Genomic DNA, 23,433 nt, shown 5'->3' on the forward strand with positions numbered 1-23,433 from the left:
CGGATCCTCTATCGCTCCCGTCGCTGCATCTGTAGTTCCACCCTTCTCAGTTACACGGCCCTTTACAGACGGGACAGGAGGACAAAACCCGCGGCGCAGTGGGCTCCTCTGTGAAGGCATTGCGTCCCTGAACCACGTGGGCACTCATTAAGCAGATAGGAGCAATTTATTGTATTATCTTATTGTATTATCTGCCTTTTCTGGGTTATTAAAGGTGCACTGTGTAGCTTTTCTACCATGCGCCTGCCTCAATGTTTTTCCTTTGTTTGGAATGGTCCATGTTGGTATTAAATTAAACATATCTACCTTGCATACAAATATATATAGGTGACATTACTGTTTTTTTGTTTTTTTAATGCCATGTAAACGCCTCTCCACGGATCTGACCTGTAACTTGACCTAGTGGCGTCACCTGCTTGTTTCCATGGTGATGATAGGTCACATTCATGTGCATATAACTGATGAAAATAGAGTGTTTATTTTGCCACTATTATTAGTATTATCTTGTCTTACGCTAGCGTTTTTTTTAAATTTTATTTTATTTTTATCTTTATTTATTTTCCCCCTCCATTCCTTATTAGGAAATGAGAGGTTTTGTCTATAGGAGTTTTTGTTTATACGAGTTTTTGATTATAAGAGTTCTTCTATTAAGAGTGTTTTTTAAACTTGTTATCTGTTTATTTCCTCTGTATCTACTGCGTTGCAACAATGAAATTTACCCATGTGTGGACAATAAAGGATTATCTTATCTTATCTTAATACCATACTGCGGGACATTCCAGGCAAAGCTATAACACATTCATGGAGACAAGCGCCACATAAGTCACACCAAGTCACACCAAGTCCAAATAATAATTGCAATATTTTTATGCGTTTGTATTATGCAATTCTTTCCAGAGCCAGAGTAGAAATGACAACTATCTACCTAACGTACCTTTTTCATGGCATAACTTTAGTCTTTGGGGTGAAAAAATAAAACCCTGAACAGCTGCAGTTGGCTAAACAACTTACATCATTATTTACATGCTACATTCACAGTGACTCTTAACAGTGGACGTTTGTGTACTTGCATTTTAACGTCAACCAAAAACACAACTTATTTTGTGTAATAGTGACTGTAGGACTGCTCAGTTGTGTTTTATTGTTATTTAATAATTGTGTACTCTTTGTTTTATTCGCTTGCTTGGATAGATGGAGAGGGATGTGTCTGGATGCGCAACTGGCAAAACTAAAAACATGACATTAATCAGTGCACTTTCGATGTCAATCAAATGATTTTAGTCTGTTTTATTAACATGGTCTTGCTCCTAGTTTTGGCCTTAACTGTCCCAGATACATGACAGATGCTGCTTCCGATGGCTATGCATCCTCTGCTGGCTCAGCGCATGCAATATAGATACAAGTCCCTGCCGCCCCTCCCCGCCCCCCCACACTTTCACCTCATGCTCACATCACCGTTCCAGTCTCCCGGCCCCCTTTTCTGGTTCAAGATGATTCAGCGTTGTCTGAGAATAACCACCATAGCGCCAATGCTACCAGTGTTTTCCAGAAGAGATATGGATTTAAATTAGGCCGGGCTCAATGGAAGAGTTGGTATAGAAGTGGATCTTAAATGGAATAACAAGTGCTGACAGCTGAGGTCCAAAGGTTAAGTGCCTCCAACTGAACATTGACTGGGGGCATTAGTAAAATTGGTCTGGAGTTATAACACGGCCACATGGATTTGTTTTGTGTTAGCGCAAAGTCTTGTCTGTTTGGCTCGCGGGCTAAAAGTTCAATAGTACAAGCTCAAAACTTCCATTGAAACCCATTTAGAAGAGGAGCAAAAAGTCTTGCCGCAACTCGCAATGTGCTGTGCATCTTTTATCACGAGAACGGCATGTTAAAATCACAAGAACATGCGGCAAAAATAATTCATTTGCATGTACCAGTTTAAAATAATTATGTAGTTAATCTTGTTAAAGCAATGTTTTACCCGCACCCCTGACAAGTAGAAGGGCCAAAGAGAGGTAAAAAGGACTTGGAAGCAATTCAAAATGTCAGTCAAAACTTTGGGAACAGGTTAGTTGAGCCTTGAGTGAACGCTGTGTTGTTTGTGCAAATGTGTGGGCGTGGACACTGTGTAACCGGCGGTTCCAGCAGGAAGGAGGACGGCCGCATGTACTGGGGGTTCATTCATTTTCAACGACCTGATTGTCAGACGCAGTTATAGGTTGGAAGGAGAGGGCAGTAAACTCCTTTCAGACGGTTAGTGCGGTACTGTAAAAATTGTCTGCATTTTTCAAGAGGTGTTGCTGTCTGGGCTTGCATAGAGTTTTTTGCATATTTACGTTAATTTTCTTAAATACAACTGCATACAAAGGACTTATCCACCTCGAAGTCTTGAAATCAATTACTCGCATAAAGAGTACAAAACCAAAGCGATTGCTGTACCATTGTGTGCAAGACCTTTAGGAATGTGAATGAGTAATACAACTAACTATGAAGTGAAAAGTATTGACTAATGTATTGTCATTTTTATTGTAGTACTACTAGTAGTAGTAGAAGTTGTTGTAATAGTATAATAAAAGTAACTTGAGTGCCACTTTTATGCTTCAAGTAAATATATTATCTTTGTAACAAACCATATTTTCTAAGTCATTTCTTGTCATGTTTTGAAAGCACAAATAGCTCAGTGTTCATGCATCACTCAAGTTTAAACTTTCCCCGAGAGGCCTCTGACAGAACCCTTTGAAACGGCGACGACATCGTTGAATAGCAGAGGCTCCAGTGTGAATGAGCCGTAAAGGGCAGGAGTCGGCAAGCGCTCACCTGTGCACATCCAACTACATACTCAGGGAGGGAGGTCATTGGAGAAAATAAGGTGATAACTTAAAGTATTATCAAATCTTTCCATGGTTGATGCATACTTTGGACTTCAAGAAAAAGAAAATAACAATGTGACAATTGTTTCAAAATACAATATATATTAAAGCCGCGGTAGCAGCGATGATGGCTCTCGCCTTCCCGCGCGACCGCCTTCCCGCCTGTCCATGTTTTCTGCTGCGTTTTGCGGCATACCAAACGAAGCTCAGTAATTTACCCTTGATGATTGTGTAGTTTTGCGATTCAAATAGTAGTTTGTCCTGACAAATTGCAAGATTGTGCTGAACGCAGACCTGAGCAGGGAGAAAGCGAGAGAGCCTCGGTGACCCGCGACTTTTCATTGATGTTCAGGGGGTCAAAAATACCCGAGTTGTAGCAGAAAGAATAAAGTCTGAAGAATAAAGTCTAAAGAATAATAATTCTAATGCTTATGCTAATGCTAAGACTGCGGCACTAGAGGAAATGTCCCATCAAAATAAAAGAGGAAGAGGAAGTGAAGGCATTCATTGCGCCTCTGCTGGCCAATTGTGAAAATACACAATATCTGTAATGCACTTTTTTTCATGGCGTCTCGAGGAGAAGATAATCCATGAGTTTCAAACAAATCAGACAATGTTGAGTTTTTCACACAATGGGTAGGAGGCGCTATAGAGTAAATTTGTTACATGGGTATTTATTTCCAATCAGACCATAAAAACACATTAATGAGTGAATAATGAGCTCCGTAGATCAATTCCAATAGGCGTGACTTGTCCTCGAAAAAACAGGAAATTAAGGCTTTTTTGAGGGCACGGAGACCGCAAAGAATATCAACATTCTTTTGAATATTTATTAAATTTCAATGTCTATAGATGCAAAAAGTGTTGTTTTGAGCTTGATCAGACAAAAAACCTAGGACAAGTACGATGCACACAGACATAAATGGGAGAGACAGACCAGCTGACTCCCTCAGGGGGGACAGGACACACCTATCTTGTCAACAGCATTCCACACACACCTGAGTTCCAATGATGATGATTTATGTCAAAAACACGCCTTCAAAAATGACACGTGCCACAGGTTTATTTACATGTCCTTCAATAAGTTTTAATAACACCTGATGAATTAGATTTTTCCCAATGTTGCTTGGTTATGAAGCCATATACGGTATTTATCAGCCAGAACATGTTTCTCTAATAATATGTAACCTACTTGTTGCCTACGTTGTTGCCCCCTCTACCTTTTTTATCTAGATCTAATGCTGTATACTACAACACAGTTCACACAGGAAATGAAGAGGTCTTTTTTGCAGCTTTGTTGACTCACATCTTCCCTTATGTAATGGTACAGGAGGATAATATTTGAGGTAATCATAGGTGCGTGTGATATTACTTCCCCTTAGGCGTATTTTGACATGCGCTTGTTTATTCAGTTTTGCCTCTAACCTCATTGTGACTCATTATGTTAACATTTATCTTGAACAAAACCTGAAAAGACGATGAGTCAGTCATTTGCATTTGGATTTAAAACAGTAGCAGGTCAAGTGAGAGGTCACACAAGGCCACCTGCAGCACATAGTTCTGATGTAATAAAGTGTTTGTGAGATATAAAATAAATACTTATCATATTTATTTGAAATTGACATCACATTTCTTGCCTGATGTAACTCTGTATTTATCGTTTCTTGACTGACACAATGTTGGCTTGTGACCCACTGTGGCTGAATTATATATGGACTTGAACATAATTTAAAATACCGGTAATCATAAATAAAACTGTATTTTGTGTTATTTCAAAAGGCCAACAGCCAAAATAAACTTAAATTTCACAACCAAAGTGAGCAATACTTAGTTGAAGCATAAGGAGTAGCAGACATTGGCCAGTGCATTTTCTGCTCCATAAATCCTCCCCTATGGTTTGACCCTGGCCATGGGAAGGAATGAGTTTAGCTGTTCAAGATAAGTCCAAAGAGGCTCCATATTTTTTAAGTTTTACCAATGATAGTAGTATGCTGATGATTATACTACTATAATTGGTCTCATTTGAATCATCGTACAGAGCAGATAGCTACTAAAGATTGTTGAGCTGAGTAAAGAAAACAACACACTTCTAAACGCTTCTAAAACGTGTGAACTCGTCTCTGATTTTTGGCGCAACGACTGTCATCTTCCCATCAAAATCAAATCAAATCAATTTATTTTTGTAAGGCCCAAAATCATAACAACAGTCGCCTCTGAGGGCCGAATCAACAATGTCTGTGGTGGCGATGGACTGACTTTAAAGTACAAATAGTGAAAGTGTGCAAATCTATTGGTCTGTTTAATGACTTGTGCTGGAACAAAAACAGAAGTAACATTGTGAAGAAGGCTTGTCAGAATCTTATTTTTGCATAAACTAAGAGAATTTACAAAAGACTTTAAGCTGAACTTTTATTTCTGGACCATCGAAAGTCTTCTTGTTGGTTGTATCACTGCGTGGTTTGGTAATATTGCATCCAAAGAGAGAAAAGCTTTAAACAATGTGGTCCGCTCAGCTTAAAAGTGTAAACTGTGACCTGCCTGTTCTTGAGGCTCTTTAAAAGTGTAGACATTTAAACTGAGCACTTCAGGACTCTGATCATGCTGTGGCAGAGTCATGTTTGAACTTCTCCCTTTGGGAAGAAGATATCGTTCTATCAAATGAAAAACCTCTCGTCATGCTAAAAGTTTGTTCCCACAAGCCGTTACTAGCTTGAGCAATGCACTTTAACTATTAGGATCCAACACTTTATCAGAATCAGAACCAGAAAAGGTTTATTGCCATTTTCAATGAACAAAATTCACAAACATACGAACTTGCTTTGGTGATTTGGTGCAACATTTAACGATGAACAATAATAAAACATATAGAATCAAACAGGGCATGCATTGAAGAAAAACAATTTAAATTTACTCTATTTAAAAATAGGCTTACTATGTGCACAAAATGTACAGGTAAATTTACAGTTGTAGTGCAAAAAGTGATTGATTAGATTATTGTGGGAAACAAACTGTTCTTGTGACTGGAGGTTCTGGTCCAGATGGACCATAGCCTCCTGCCTGAGGGGAGTGGCCTCCTGCTTGAGGGGAGTGGCTCAAATAGTCCATGTCCAGGATGAGAAGGGTCAGCTCTGACCTGACCTGTTCGTCCCTGAGCCCTGGAGACGTACACGTCCTGCAGAGATGGAAGTCTGCAACCGATCACCTTCTCAGCAGAGCGCACAATGCGCTGTAGTCTCTGTTTGTCCCTGGCTGTGGCTCCAATGTTTCACACAGTGATGGAGGTGGGGATGGACTCAATGATGGCCTTGTAAAACTCCACCATCATCTCTGCTGGCAGCTTGACTTTCCTCAGCTGCAGCAGGAAGTACATCCTCTACTGGGCCTTCTTGATGAGGGAGCTGATTCTCGCTTGAGGTCCTGGGTGATGGTGGTGGTGAGGAAGCGGAAGGAATCCACAGTGGTGATGGGGGAATCTGACACGGTGAGGGGTGGTCAGGGGCCGTGACTTTCCTGAAGACACCAGTCCAACTCCCTCCTGTAGACAGACTCATCCCGTCCGAGATGAGCCCGATGAGGGTGGTGTCGTCCGCAAACTTGATCAGTTTTACAAAGTTGTGGCTGGAGGTGCAGCAGTTTGTGTAAAGGGAGAAGAGCAGAAGAGAAAGAACACAGCCCTGTGAAATCCTTAATATGATCCTTACTACGATTACTTGATTTTATAACTATTATTTTCCTCATATGAACTTGCCTACTTTCACAGTGTCAATTTTGTCATGGTACTTTTTATGTTTTGTAACTTATGCCTATTGTTTGTTTTTGAGCTTTGGGCTTATTTGCCTGTCTTTCCAATGTGTTTTTTAACTGCAAATGGCAAATAAACTTAACTAAACTATATTGCTATACTAACTTGAATTCTGTGTCCATTTGCAGGTTGGAGCACTGGCCAATAAGGGCTCTCGTTGCACTTCGGGCAAATTTACAACCAGTGGGGAATGCTGTAAGCAGTGTCAGCCCGGAGAAGGCGTTGTCAAAGAATGTGGGGTCACCCAGACGGTCTGCGCACCATGCGTCGACAGTGAGTGGCAGATACTGTTACACACACGACAAAACCACGATTCCACACGACAGAACCACGACTCCACACGACAGAACCACGACTCCACACGACAGAACCACGACTCCACACGACAGAACCACGACTCCACTGAATTTATTATACTCGCACATAAGGATACGTATATCACATTTTAGTGTGATGTACACAGTTATTCAAAATTAAGGACAGCATCACCAACCAAACTGTGAAATGTTCTTGTCCATTACTAAAGAGCTGGTCACATGATAGAGGATTGGTGACCGTCTATCACAGGGGTGGGCAAACTACGGCCCGCGGGCCGAATCCGGCCCGCAGGCCCTTTCAATCCGGCCAGGCAAGCTTGTCCAAGTAATATGAAATTTAAAAAAAAAAAAAAAACTTTTTTGGTTCTTTTTCTTTTTTGCACTCAGGCATCTGTCTGCACGTGTATCCTTAATATATATGACGTGAAATCAATTAAATAATACATTCAATAGCCTATATTTGACAGAAAAGTTATATTTTATTTGATATTTAATTTTTGGGATTTTTTTTTTCACACCAATGATGGCGGGCCGGTCCTCCGCTACTTGCCTGGAGTCGAATATGGCCCTTGGGGGAAAATAATTGCCCACCCCTGGTCTATCATGTTACCACCTTTTTTTAAATCAAGCTTTATGAATACTAAAGTAAAGTTAAGGTGGCATAAACATTATACATTTACGTTTTTACATTGAAATACTTGCTATTCTTCAGTTCTTCAGTCCTCTTTTTTTTGGGCCAGAAAACTGAATTCATATCAGAACTACAGCTGCAGTGATCACATCACACATCACATATAAAGTGGCACAAGAAGCTGCTTGTCTGAACTAGTTTTTGATCTCGTTTCACTTTTGAATGATTTCCGTCTGATTTGTTGCCCTGATGCCAAATTGCAAAGCTTGGATTTGAAGTCATTTAGAAGTATACTGTACAGTCACATTTTGACCCAGAACAGTCTTTGTAGTGTGTCTTTCTCTTTTTTATATCATTTATTTGATTCACTGATGATGAGAAGAATGTGACGGCATAATGTGTTATTGTCTGTGTTCTGCCAATAGAACAATAACAAGAGTCCTTTTGCCTTGTAATAATAGATTGTTGATAGCTTAAAAGTTTTCAACATATGAAGATTGTTTTAAAGTAGGTTAGATTGACATACACCACATTGCAACACATTAGGTCAGTTCAGGCTGAAGACAGAGCTGTCATTGGATGATTAGTGACGTATAATGTTTCTGTTACAGGTGAGAAAAGCATATTTCATGTCAGGCTTGGGCCTCAGCTGCTGGTTGGCAGTAAACCAGCTTACTTGTGAGCGCATAGCAGTGTTGTTGCCCTCTGTACGGCCTTTACCATGTAGGGAGAGGTGCTGAGTCGTTCTGTAAGATTTTATGAGATCCAGAGATGGAAGAGGATTGAGGCGTGAGACCTTTTAGAGTACAAATATATTTAAGCGTAGTTATTTCACAGTGGTTAAGGCCGGCTGACACGACTTGGCACAACTGAGCTCAGAAGTATATATTTAGCCATGGTAGATATATCTCCATTTGAGTGAGTGAGGTCAAAGGTCAACACTGCAGAAGTCAGCGTTGGCTCTTCAGCTTCTGTGCTGTTCCCAGAGTTCCTCAGTGTCCACGGTGCATTCCCACAAACCAGGAAGTAGTAGTAAACCTTTTAGGGTCAATGAAGGATGGACCAAAATGGCTGCAGAAATTTGGAGAAAGATTCCGATTCAGGTCGTGAGAGAAGTCACAGAAACGAGGGGTGAATATGATTTATTATTAGTTTGTGGGATTTATTTTGGAAGAATAACTGTTTTTAGAAAGGCCCCTAAGCTGTAAAGAATAATGTTAAAGATATATTGTTTCCATCTATACAAACACAGGCTATAATATATGTGGTTCTTACGTAAATGCACCTATAGATTTGGTAGTATTTTGCAGTTTATAGTTTATGTTGAATCGGGGCTTGATTTGATATGTTTGCAACAACAACCAGAAATTACCTGGTTTATTTAATGTTTTGTCTTGGTTTAGTTTGAATAAAGTTTGAAAGAGGTTTATACACGTTTCAAACCACTTCTTTAGTCCTCTGATTTAGATTGTACTTGGGAATCTAAATAGTTTTTTTTAAGCATAGTTAAAAGTTCAAGGTCTCCGCTCAGAGAAGTTTATTGCCCAGTCATGTAATATTTTCAAGTTAATCTTGTCCAGAGCCGCAGAACAGAGAAAAAGTGATGTATGAGACCAGCCAGGCACAAAGTCATGAAAACTAAACGCAAACTAGAAAGCGTTTCATCATATAGCATTACAACAACACTGAGATATTTAAAGAACGCCTCAAAAGTATTGATTGTATATGTAATGTTGGCTGATAGCCTGATAGGGCTTAAGTGTCTAACGTGTATTTGATAGGCCTTTACAAAGTGTTAAGATTTGTTTTATTTTTTATATTTATGGCATAGCTCATAAAGGAGCTCATCATGCCTTTCTCATAAAAAGGCCAATAATCTTAAATAGTATAAAATTACAGTGGGCGATTGATTAAAATGACTTGAATTCAGATTATTATTATGCAACTACACTTGCATCGGGAATTTTCTTACTGGGTTCATGAAAATTGAAACTCATTAAATTAAATAAATCTTGGTATTTATATTAAGGCTGCATCATCATCATGTATGTATTTATATATCTATTCAACTGGTCCTTAGCTCATTCTAACCTTTTGGCGCATTCTTTTTTTTCTTGTTAATTAAAACACAAAACAAACAAGGCAGGACCAGAGAAAAAAATCGAAAATAAGAATTTCGGAAAAAGCAGGACAGGACAGTCTCTCGGATTGTTGCTTACGGCTAAAATACTAATTGCTAAAATACTATTATTAGCTGCAGATAGCAAGCAGCGTCTAATTATGTGACAATGTGCTGCTTTTACAAGAATTATACTCTTTGAGAGAAAGCTGAAAATGTACTCATCAACCGGTCCATCAGTGGTTTTAAGATATGAATTTGTACTAATAACTATGTACACAAGTTGGATCCAAAAACGTAATAGTAAAATCCTTGGCCCTGTAATGGATTTGTCAGATCGTCCTGCAGAATGTGCTCAAGTGTGTACGGGAGGGCACAGTCTGTGGTTAGCTGACTGTGGTTAACATGTGGCTGGATGAACACATGAAGCAGACCAAGTCCAGATGCTTCCACTGGGACAAACCCCAACTCCTCCTCAGCTTCATGAATATGTCGGCGCAAAAAATCATTTAAGAGGAAGCTACCCGGAAAACCTCACATTTTTGTCTTTCTCTTGAACTGCTGATAACAATTAGGAGCAGCTCAAGCAGACAGCTCCTTTTATGGGCCATGAAAACAAACGTGCAGATTGAATGTGTGGGTTAGGTTTAGCAAGAGCAGTGTTGATGTGAAATGCTGAGCCAGGACTAGCCGTCGGTTTCTCCTCTCTCCATCCCTCTTGGACCCCCTCACTCTCTCTCCCCCCTGCCCTCTCTCCCCCTTCTCTCCATGCTCCAGGCCAGCGTTATTAATGTATTGACTTGCATTATTGATGTGTGGCATTATGATAATGGCCCTGAGAGCACCAGCGGGACACGGGGGCGGGTCTGTTTTTAAAGGGGGGTGTTATAGAAGATAATGGGGGACAGTAACAGGATGGTATTCTGTGTCTCATGATGATGCAGTGCTTCCTCCGTCTTTGTTGGTGGTTCGTTCTTTATCTGATCTGCATCTTTGATTTAATCTTAGTTTCATCGGAGCGTTCGCTGTGTTGGTAGGCCACTTAGCTACACATCACTGCACCTCGGAAAGTTGGGGAATTGTTTGCTACCACACACATAGTTTAGTGTATTTTGACGTGTTCACAGTTATAAGCACAAATACGCTTAGTCTGGGATCTCATTCTTGTGAATGTTTTGCATGGAAAAACAAATAACCAAACCAAAGTTCTTCCCTAGATTAATTTTGTTTTCTTTTTAAACCCATAAAAGTTTAGATGAGTGTGTTGATAGGATTGTCCTGCTTACAGCATGTACAGTACCTCAGTGATGCACACACATGCAGCAGCAGCGGCTGGTACAAATGGATTTGTTGCATAATTTAGTGTGTTTCCCAGTTCTCTATTCAGTCGAAATACTATTCCATAAAACATAGAGTATTGATTATGTCCTTTGCTGTGGATATATTTGTCCGAGAACATCTTCTAGGTACACAAGCCGTTTTGAAAGGCACAGTGTAATTTATACAAGAGTCTCATTTCAGTCTTCTAAGTTTGAGCTGCCTCGGTCAATACTGTTCTAAGTTGGTCCTCAAGTTCTAAGGAAGACAAATTATGTTGTAAACATAGCTTTTGGTACATTTTGAATTCACTCTAAGTTTTGTAAGTATCCCTATGCGTAAAAAAAAAGTATGCCTACAAGTTACTGAGGGGCTGAGGAAGTTAATATTTAGCCAACATGTGTTAAATTATGATTTGCATTGATATATGTTTAATAAGATTAAGTTGGATTTACAAGCTTTTCATCATCATAGTATTTTAAGCAAATATCTTATAAAAGCTATTTGTTGACCTTTGCCCATATGGAATTAGAACTTGATAAAATGATGAAAGAGTTTAAAGCATCTGCACTGTGACAAAAATAAGAATTATTTTTATTTAAATGTTTTTTTCTCTCTTTTTCAAAGGTGAAACATTCTCAGAGAACTTCAGCCACACAGAGAAGTGCCAGAGGTGCACCCAGTGCACAGGCCTGATGAGGATGGAGACGCCTTGCACTGACGCTAACGATGCTATCTGCGCCTGTAACTATGGTTACTACATGAACAGTCTGACACAGCGCTGTGAGCACTGCACCAGGTGTCCTGAAGGCCAAGGCATGTTGAACAGCTGTGAGATGGACCACGACACTGTGTGTGAGGAGTGCACCATAGACACATACTCAGACCAGGAGAGCTCCAGAGAGCCCTGCATGCCCTGCTCCACCTGCGACGAGAGCGAGGTGGTGCAAGAGTGTAGCCCCACCAGTGACACCATCTGTATGGGTAAGAACAGTCCAAGAGACTACTCACAAGCAACTTTGCTGTCTAAAGTGTGTGTGCAAGATGCAGCTTGTACTGGTTCTTCTGAATTTTTAAAACTGTTTCTTTACATTAGCACCATAACAAAAGTGAAAGAATAACCCAAACCAAAACGTCTTTTGGGTGGAAGTTGCAAGGATTTTCATTTTTCTCAAAGTCAGATTATTAACAGTGTGTTCATTTATTGAATCAGGCAAGGCACTCCGTTCATTTTTTGTAAATCTGGTCATCTAACACATTAATATTCGGCCGTTTGTTCCAAGTGCTGAATTTATAACCTCAATGTGCCGTTGGAGGGATTCACATGGACATTCACGCTGCCGAAGAGGGAAATTCCTTCAGTGAAACAGATATTTCACTTGTTTAGAGATTCATGTTTTAGCTCCATATGACTCTATAAAAACACTGGCAGGCATTTAACAAACTCTGCTTGCAAACATGAATTATGGGATACTCTGTCCGGGTCACGTTGTGGATCATTTATTTTTTGCACTGTATTGACAACACTGGACGTCTGCATTGTCCAGTGCATATGGCCTCATACGAGTTTGACACTATATACATTGTTGGACTTAAATGTCAAATTCAGCTTGTCACAATGGGCTCATCCCCTCCAGCTCATCCGGAGACCGCACTCTTTCTGTCTGAAGGGTTTAGAAGAAGGTCATTCCTCTGTATTTCCTTTATATCTCAGCTCCCTGTGGGTATCAAACTCCAAAATCACAAATTCCTCTCGACTGCAGTCACACTGACCCGATGGCTCGCAGATTAAATCAACGCTTTTTGTGAGAGGACAAGAAAAGAGGCCGTTGATGAGCAATGCAGTTGGTCAAAGCTGCGGTTTTGGAGGATGCTGTTATCTCAGAAGGGAAGGCCGGAGTTAAAGGAGGTCTTTTGTGCAGTTCCCATGATGCCGTTGGTCTGTGTGGCCATATTGAACAGTCCATGGGGTTATTTAAAGGAGTTAGTCTGTTCGCAGTGGACTAGGGATTTGATCTTTAACCATTACCTGAGTTAAACCCAGTGTTTCTGCTGCGTTCATCTGTAAAATGAATTCTGACTGCCTTCAGTAAAATGCCCTATTAGTTGGTTCATGTTTTTTTTTTTCAAGTCCTCGTGTGTTGCTCGTGTCGCTCTAGCTCTCCACCGCTGCATCTGAGCGAAGAAAAGCGGAAGAGCCGACACCGAGCACACACGGACACACACATGGATACATGCATGGACACACACATGCACCACACACACATGGACACACACCACGCACACACAGAGAAGGAAACTCATGTGAGACCGCAATCAGCTACAAGAGAGATGAACAGGATATTAGCGCTCCTGTTTGTTAATCACTTTACTCCAGGGTTTGCCACAGAATTAAATGTCCAGCGCCCCATTCAGCAGAAAAGTGAATTATTATTTATTTCTTCAAATTTTAAATTGAATGTGTAAGCGTAGCTAAAGTGGGGCCTAGATAACAGTGAATATGCCTATAGTTTCCGCAGTCATGGGACATTCAACTATCAGCACCACCACACCGAGCTTCTGTTTATTCAGCTCTTTTTGTAGCTTTTTTTATACTCGATATTCAGATTGAACATATCTCCTAAAGAATCAACATTTACAACATGATCTAAATTTCTATATATTGCTCACCTCTAACTTGGATCCCAACAGACAGCAAAGAATAGATCCTAATTAAAGCACATTCCATCCTCGTAGGCGGGTCGAGCAGTTGACCACAATCTCAGAGGTTGACGGTTCAATTACAGCTTTGAACGTTGTTGTGTCCTTTCGTATTTCATGCATCTTGTCTATGAAAGTGTGTGAGGAATAGGTAGTGGTATAAGGAGCAGGTTTTCATCCACCTACCAAAGTAAAGTAACGTCCCAGGAAAAGTAGAATATAAAACATTTACTATACACAGTTATACATCACCCTTATTCTTCCTACAAAGTTTCAACTCTACTCTACCCTACAAAAGATTGGCTGTGGTCCTCTTGATTAAACAGCCCCAAGCATATGACGTTGACAATTAAAATGGAGTAATTGCTCTGCCGTACTGGACACAATATGAATGTTGTTCTGCCCATTCGCGCCGTAGCAGCTGCAACAGTGTCGCCGATTCAGGATCTTAGTTAGCTCGTATTGACTCGTGGCCTTAAAAGGGGTAAACTCGCTGATGATTCATCTTCAGATCGAGATATGAGAGAACCAGAAGTCCAAAACTTTCTCCATTTTCCAGCCACTTTGCCCCACAGCGCTTTGCATTACGGCCTTCATCTTGGTACATTATTCCTCCCTCTAACCCAATCACGAGTCTCTTGATCTCTAATGCAACAAGTGTTATCAGTTTTTACGAATGGGCCGCGCTGCCAGACGTCCATAACCATTAGCGTTGTGGAGCCGGGCGACACAGGCCAGCCCGAGGGTTAAGACTCAAGGAAACTTTGCCCCCAAAACGGCAAGGTGTGGTGGAAGGGAGAGCAGAAACAAGACCACTGCCCCAGAACAAGACAAGTCGAAACACGAGACATTAGAAATACTTGAGTCAGAGCATAAAAGGACAAGAACATTACCTTGACTCTGCACTGTGAGGTTATCTGTAGAAGTTTTGGTCTGTTGATGTGTTCGTCAAAAATAAGATCAGTAGCAATCTACGCTGTACGACGGTATTATATTTTGGTGTAGACCTAGATTACTCTTAGCTGTCGTGACCATATTTGTTAGGGCCAAAGACTAACCTCTGCCACAAATGAATGTAATTGAGGTGAAATTGCTTTGAAGCTAAATATCTCATGTGTTTACCCTAGAGATATTTATGTAACAAAAATAATACAGTGAAAAGCTATTATAATTAGCAGTATGAATGTGACAAAGTTTTGTTGCAGTATACGTACGTAATGATGCAGTATAAATATAGTGGGCTGCTGTATTTACAGTGATTAAAGTAAATATTTGAACGATTTTTGCTTGTTCTCCCTCTGCATTTCCACTGTGAGAAACACAATCTTGAAGAAAAAACAAAAAACAAAAACAGAAATCACATTGTATGATTTTTAAAAATGTATTTGTATGTCTCCATCATTTCTACATGGGAGAACTCAGAGAACAAATTTGCAGGGTGTTCCAATACTTACTTTCCTACTGTATTTATTGCCATTAATACATTTTGAGTACATTTCACCAAACTAAATAGTAGTAATTCTACCGTTTTTCTTCCCTTTATTTGGAAAAATGGAAAGTTGTTTATGTAATGCAGTTGACATGTTCAGGGTTCATCAAAAAGATCACTTCATAACAAGAATATGCATGTAGTAGCTTCCCAACGAAATAATGTTGTCAAAATGATGATAAAATAAAAAATAGACATATTAATCATTATAGTGTAATATTATCATTATTGTAAATTAGGTATAGTGTATCATATTGAATCAGACGAAACCCGCTAATCCCAGCCTTAATAAAAATAGTTTAGATACATTTAAGATGTTTAAGGGATAATATATCGTATCAGTATCAGGAAAAAACTGGACCAGTTTATCTCTGCTGTAGGTCTTTGCTTTCCTGTTTCTAGTTTAATTTAGTTATATTTATCTTTTGAAAGTCCCCCCAAGCCATTACCACCCTTCTCTAGGATACAGCTGACATGTCATGTGAAAAGCCTCTTCTGCACCACTAAATGGGATTTGTGCTTTATTTTGGGTCATATGAGGAGGAGCTGAAGACTAAAACATGGACCCCCGGAGCTGAGGCTAGATACTTATCCTAAAGAAGTGTGATATGACTTCTACTCTTTTGGTCGGCCGCTGTGCAAGGCCAGGGGTCAAAGGGCGACTCAGGCTTATATGGCAGAGGGGGTCTTTGGTGAAAGATCAGGGTGTAAGTTTACTCCAGGGAGGTGCACTGAGCAGCAGAGTAATGCTCACAAATCCTCTCAGGGGCCATAGGATGTTTTGCTACACGCTACATTACCATTATCATATGTTTTAAATTCTCATTTCACCTGCAATCACTGTCCATATTGTTCGGCATTTCTTTGATGAATAGATCTTGCAGCGAGATTGATTAATTGCGTTAGGAACTGGGAGTGGCCAGTCGTGACAATGGTCCATGACGAGGCTTTTTTCTCATCGAGTTAAGTTCTTTATCGTTCACTAACTTTCCAAGTCAAAGGTTTTTGTTAAATTCTTATTGTGAATAGCTGCTTGAACATATTCGTTTTTAAGCCACACACACACACCATTAAAACAGACAAGGTTGAAAAGCAATACATTAATACATTTTCTTTGTACATAACATCGCTTTAATAACCACACAATTACTAAAGGATAAGTTAGTAATTCACAACGTCACGCTTTTGTGCATGTGAATGGGAACTTCCTCTGTTTCCCATCAGATCAATGTGACTTATTGACCATCAAAGATCAGCAGATGGCATACAGGCAGGTCGAGGGTGTGGTGAAGAGGAAGCTGCCGGGGGAGGGGGGGGACGAAGGGGGAGCGGTAGGGCCAAGTGCATTTGGATATTGAATGGATAGGGGAGTAGCATTGGGGAGGGGGCATTTCCTTTTTGGTTGACCTTAACAATCGACAGTCTGCCCTCGAAATCACAAAAGAAAATCTGCTAACGAGAGCCATGCGCAGCACTCACGGCCTGTCCAACCAAATCACTGGAGTGGACTCTGAGAAAATCAGAATGAAAGAGAAGAAGGCATGAATGGAGGAGGGTGTTTTGAATGGTCCGCGTGTGGGAAGTGTTATAGGATATATATATTAGGGATGGCTGTGTAATGATGTGTTTCCTTCTTTCCTTCAATGTATGTACAAAAACATACATCACAATCAATTGCTAATGAATGATAATCTTTGGAGCTCAACAGTCACTTCGAAGTTCAGAATTTTCTCATTAATTTTTCTCTTTAAATTTCTCTTTTTTTTTTTTTTTTTTTGCTATATAGGGATTTAGGGGGGGAAAGTAATATATTAAGAGTTAAAATGCTCAAAGTAACTAATGTACTTAATGTTTTCAGTCCAAAAAACACATGTATAACTTAAACTTCTCCAAAATGTTTCAATAACTTAGTGGTTTATAAAGTTTCAGAAACACATTTTGAATTAAGTTACAGTTCTTGTGCTCATTACTTACTACATAACAGATTAGGCCCAACCAAACTTTCAAAAACTATTATTATTATTATTTTAATCCCTCTGGAAATAATAGTGTAACATTTGCTTTCGGAACCAAGTGGTGGGCAGTCACTGTTGAGCTCCTTATTTGGACATAAATAATAGTTTCAAATGATTATATATATATATTTTATTTTTCACATAATCTAGCTGCCCTGGATGACAGAAGCAGAAAAAAATGACAGAAAATATAATCAAGTGTCAACATTCCTTCAGAATTCCGAGTATGTAGACGTCCAGCATTACCGTATTATAACTGTGAAGCGTCCCTAAACGCTCCAACAATTCATAGCCTCAATCATAGACAGTCTGCCATTGATAAACTGATGACTGTCTCCTCCATCTAAAGTCCATCCACATCTGACCTTTCCTCCTAACCTTTTTGAAATCGCCCTCACACACTGTGAGCTTTGTGAGGTAGACTGACAGGCCCGAGTCGTACGTCTCAAACTGGAAATGGCCCGGAGTGGCGCGCTGTCTGACTGGAATGTGCCCCTGAACATTCCTGGGGACATTTTTGAGAGATGATTGCGTGAAGTCTTCCTGGTTCAAGGGTGAGGACAACACTGATGTTTGTGCTTGTGCGTCCGGCGGTTCTCTCTCAGAGGCAGGTCAGCAGTGACTCCAGGGGCGGGCAATGTGAACGTCTTGGTAACAATAAGCAGAATTGTACAAACGTGACTTGACATGTCTTGGTTGAGGTTCAAGTAAGGCAATATCACTTTCAATATATATATTTTTTTGCAGGAAGCCTTGTGTTTGTGTTGTAGTTTTTCCTAAAATGTGTTGCTTGGTTTACTTCTATAGGAAATAGCCCAACACATGCTATTTCACTTACGCTGTCTGTCCAAAATAAAAAAACTCGCCGCTTGGATTCAACTAAGCAATTACTGGAGAACTGCTGCATGGTTGATGAACTTTCAGCTGCAACACGGTATTTAAACCCAACTGATGCAGTGAGTGGTCTCTCATTTCTGAAACAACCACGTGGAAAGACAAATCCTGTGGTCAGGGAAAAGATGTCAGTGTGTTTGAGAAGGGTCAAATCATTGACATGGAGCAGAGAAAACATCTAAAGGAGAAGCAGGAACTAATGTACTGCAGATCTGAACCCGAGTGAGAGTGTTTGGGACGAGCTGGAGATGGTTTTGTGCAGTGGTCTCTGTCTCATCATCAATATAAGATCAGTCAGAGAAAAATAATGCAACACTGGATGGAAATCACATGAGTCAAATGTGTGCTGTAATCAGAGCTAAAGACCAACGCATCACATTATATTAATTTTAAATCCAATGATATATTAGTTTTTTTGTATTCTAAAAATATGCTGCTAATGACAAAGTCTTCTCATTAGGTTCTTCTCCCAAACACAACAACATTGCCTAACTTGTGATCATTTTAGACATTGTGCTTTATTAGGGGCAATTTGTAATATAGTGCATTTTTCAGACCAGAATAATCTAGTGAGTTAAATGTTATTACTCATGTATTAATCATGGTGATAGTGATGTAGAGATGTGGAGAGAAGCAGATGCGTTTGTTCAGTGGAGCAGAGGGAGGGAACAGCTGCTGAGAATGACTCCCGGTCGATAAAGGCGATGGAGTTTCTTGTATGCCTTCTCCAGTTTCTCTGCTTGACCTCTATCAGAGCCGATCACTTTCTGCCGCAGAGCTGCCACACACTGACAATGTCATAGAGCTGCTCCATTAAGGAAACAATCATAATCACTTTTGTTGGTGTGGAAAATGTGTGAAAACAAGTGAGTGACAGACGAATCACAGTGAATTGTGAACTGTAAACTATGGTCACGCTTTAAGGGGAACAGATAGCTAAGTGTACATGACTTTTTTAACTTAATTTGTGTGAGTATTATTTAACTGTACCCTAAGTAACCTGATTTTTTTATTTGTACGATAGGCCGATTGTTTATTTGCTTTATCAACCTTAAAACGAAATCCCATTGAGATCTCAAAATAGCCGTATCAGTTGTTTATTCAGAATATAATTAAATTTGCATGATAATTTGATGCCCCAAATTGTTACTCTGACTAAAACCTGATTCATTGCGCCTAGGCCTATGGGAGTGCCCAAAAGGTAGTGGGTCATATAAGGTACTACAGGAACAAGAAGTGAAATACTCCCTTTGCCTGTAGCAACAGCAACAACACAATTAAAGTCCTTTGTGTTGGTTTTATTGGCTTATTGCTTGGGTAATGGCATGCCATCAAGAACAGTGTTTTTGTCCGTAGGTTATCATCTAATTTGAGAGCAGATCCAAAGCCATTATTAAAAGTCAGGGCGAGGAAGCCGCAGTAACACCTGTTTGGTTTGACAAGCTGTTTGAATGAGGGGCTGGACCCAGGTGCGGCTGCTGCAGATTACCACACACACGCTCCTAGAGACTTTGCACCAGTGCACACACGCGTAAAGGTCCAAGGTGCTTTGTAATGCGTCTTAAACACTAATATATCCATTTTAACCAATACAAGAACAATAACTGTAACCAAAAAAACATTTGTTCTGTCCGTTCTTTTTTTCTCATCAATTCCCTCTATATTTTGACTCATTAAAAGACGTAATGCTTCCTGTTTATCTGATCCAGACTTCACCTTTTAGAACACAGCCATGTGCCACACTTTTATCTGTGCAGTAACATTATTATTACGATGCAAATAGTGAAAAGTTTTTCTATTGACACAAACTGAATATTTTTGGGATCTTACCATATTGTGATTCCCAAATGTTCTCTTGAATGCAGCTCAAACAGAGACACTCCTCCTGCCCACACCTGCTATTGGTCAGTCTCAGCCATACTTTTCCAGATGAAGAAATTACTTTAGATATCTCTTTAAGGCAAAATAAAGATACCTTATGCTGCATTCAGACCGCGGCGCCAAAGGTTTACATGCAAAATCTATGGTGGACGTGCATCTGGAGCGTTTTGAGTAATAAAATCTGCAAAAACATTGATCAAAGTTTATTCACACCTAGTTGAAGTAGATTGGAATCACCATCACCATTTATCCAAATCCAAATCATCAATCAGCTGTTGTTTTTGTTCAGGTTATACCAAACTATGAAGTCCAAAGGTCATTCAAAGGTCATTATTTGGAACACAATGAGGTGCAAACTCTTTTCTCATATGACATACCAAACCAGCCTCCAAGTGAAGTGGATAGATCTCCCCATCTCAAGCTTCAGAGTAACTTTACACCACTATCATCCAAACAAAGTATTTTTAGTCCTGCTTGAGGAAAAAATCAATACCTTTAAAGCTCACGAATAATAGACATCATAAAGCCTGTTTTGAAGCATCTCCACAAAATTCCTTTACCGCGAAGCCCCAAGTGGACCCATCTTAATAGGCTCATTCTAAATCTTCTGGTCTCATTAGTGTGAAATGGATGCCTCTCACTTTGTCCGCTCTCATAGTATTTAGGGCCCTGGGAAGCTGACAGCGTGATTTCCTGTTGATGATGTGAGTAACAGTAAGTAAGTGACAGACCAGAATAGGTTTTCACATTCGCGGTGAGGCCTCGAACATGTCCGCTTGAGCGTTAATGGTCGGGGTGTGGGATGACGAGGGGAGAGTGGGCAGGACGAGATGGACAAAGTTGCTTTTAGTCTCAGTAATGGCTCCCTGAGGGCAAGGGAAATGACCAAGTGGTGTACCATCTCTCCATGTACATTAGCCACTGGTTTATGTTTGCTGTATCAGGGGTTGTGCGGATTTTATTGGAGGTGCAATATTTCTAGTCTGGTTTAGGCAACAATGGACTAAGTAGTTTTCTTTTATTGCGCTGATTCTTTCGTTCACTTCTCTAGTTCTAACCACACACATTTGGAAGTGTAGAATAATAATTATAAACGATAATATTGAAATGACTTTGTGACTTTTATAATCATAAAGCAGGATAATCCCAAACAACATGAGCAGTAATAAATAAGAAGTAGTAGGAAGTGCCATAGATGTAGTTGATAATGAGTCTTAAAAGTGACTTATTTCACTCATTACTGCTCAAACTTATCCCACCACAGAAAGAAAACTACAACAATACCTTAAAGTACAACAAAAATTGTACATGATAGATATTGAGGCCAAATATATTGTTCTTTCTATCATCGATATAGCAATTATTATGACAGAATTAGTTCTAACATACTTCAATCTTATTTTTGGACTCTTATTTGGCAACTCTAATCTCATCTTGTTTTTTTACAAATGCATTCACTCTCCAACATGACTAATATGTCCCAGCTTCGCTTCCTTGGCCCTTTGTGTCTTGCTGGGTTTCCTCCAGTTACTCCAGTATTCCCCTAAAACGTGCAAAATAGGCAAAATCCTCCTGCTTGGTGCTCCTGACCAAGCCTAGTTCAAGATCTGAAGATGGGTTCCCGGGCAGTGCACTGTGGCTTGAAGATGTACTCATTCATAAAGTTCTTTGTCATGAGCAAACAGAACCTTAACATCTCTCTACAGCTCTGCTTTTTACTTTCGATTAAGCAGTTTATCAACACTAACTCTGCTTTTTGTCCTCCACAGCCACCCCTACCGTGTCACCCTATCCGTTTGTAACCTCTCCCATGAGCACTGAAGAAGAAGAAGAAGAAGACGATGGGGATTTCTTCGTGGACCCGCCGCTGCCGCTGCCCACCGAAAGCACCACGACCACAACAGGAGGGGACTCGCCGCAGCTCATATACCAGGGCCTGAACGACAAACTCATCCCCGTCTACTGCTCCATCCTGGCAGCTGGAGTCGGCGGTTTGGTGGCCTTCATTATATTTAAAAGGTAGAGATTTTACCTTCATGTCTGGCATATTCACACATCTAATGCAGAGTTATTTGGATTTTTTCAATTATAAATCGTAAAGGAAAAACAATTATATGAATTGGAAATGAAATTATTACTCGAAAAGTGTAGTTGGGAAACATTGACACCGAAAGCACTTTTATTATTTCAGTATCTTTATGAACCGTATGTAATTGCACCGATTGTGGATACAGCTAAATGTGTTATTACTGGGAAGGTTACTGTTAATTATTGTAATTCAGACCTGTGGCCTCGTTACACTTTGGGAACTCAATTTGTGTTTAACCGTTTCTGATATAATGTTTTCCCTCACGACTAATTATAACGTTACTACCGTTCCTTATCGACATAATTACTACTCCGAAGTTGGTGCCAGGTTCTAACTGATCAGATTTTTGATGATTGGTTTAAGGTGGAATAATTGCAAGCAAAACAAACAAGGGGCCAACAACTGTACGGCCAATCCGAACCAGACGCCATCGCCCGAGGGGGAGAAGCTGCACAGCGACAGTGGCATTTCAGTGGACAGCCAGAGTCTACAGGAGCAGCAGGGCCAGACGCAGACTCACACAGGTAACAGGCAAAACAAGGACACTTTGTTTCCCTTCATCCATAAAGAGTGACAGCGCCTCACCCTCCATCTGGTCTGTGCAGCACGAATAATGACATAATGACTTTACCTTTAACTCAGACGGGTTGCAGACATTAAATAAAGACGGAATTTGGTTAATTGGGAAATACTGTTTTATTTTTATTATTCTTTAGTGTTGAGTTTGTGCATGAACAAACCAGCAGCTTTTTCCTTCTCTCGACAGATATTTGCTCAGTGAAGCCCTCTTTAGTTCATTCATTTAGCTGCCTATTGTGAATAGATTAGCCATTCAGTCACAGTTAAGTGTTAATCTGGTGATGAATGTCTTTGATAACATGTTTTTGTGATTCAAGCGTTTGAACCATCCGACTTGACATGAGCTTTACCTTAAAATGTCCCACTTTGTTAGTCAATGGAAAAGAATTTACCCTCTGGAATTAGCTGTCTCGCGTTATCAACAACTTTTCAAAGTAACTGTAGCAAAAGCGCGAACAAGGATTGCAACAGCCTTTAGTGTTACAACATGCGTGTTTTGGCAGCACATGCTCTCGACAAACCAGTTTGAGACTATTAAGGACTTTAAAATCCTTGGCTTGTTTAACTAATGGAAGCTCAATAACACAAAGGAAGTGAAAGAAAATATTAGAGGACAACACGATTGCAAGTCTCTGTCATAATGTTACTAAATAATAGTTTCTAATTGAAATGTTCCTTTTTGCGCTTCCAAGAGTATATCTGTGAATTTAAACCCTATGTCCTTCTTGAAATGCTT

The 23,433-nt window shown here is 40.0% G+C and overlaps 1 protein-coding gene across 1 annotated transcript in view; it reads left to right on the forward strand.

Annotated features, from left to right (window-relative positions):
* Window positions 1-23,433, forward strand: part of ngfrb (nerve growth factor receptor b) — a 28,248-nt gene that overhangs the window by 592 nt on the left and 4,223 nt on the right. The window contains exons 2-5 of the mRNA XM_072456253.1: window positions 6,795-6,939; window positions 11,678-12,034; window positions 21,799-22,048; window positions 22,482-22,642. Of these exons, the coding sequence (XP_072312354.1) occupies window positions 6,795-6,939; window positions 11,678-12,034; window positions 21,799-22,048; window positions 22,482-22,642 (913 nt within the window). The remainder of the gene's footprint in view (window positions 1-6,794; window positions 6,940-11,677; window positions 12,035-21,798; window positions 22,049-22,481; window positions 22,643-23,433) is intronic.

The sequence above is a fragment of the Eucyclogobius newberryi genome, unplaced genomic scaffold (assembly GCF_026437365.1).
Source record: "Eucyclogobius newberryi isolate DKJ021-1_F unplaced genomic scaffold, fEucNew1.0.hap1 SCAF_20, whole genome shotgun sequence".
Taxonomy (NCBI): Eukaryota; Metazoa; Chordata; class Actinopteri; order Gobiiformes; family Gobiidae; genus Eucyclogobius; species Eucyclogobius newberryi.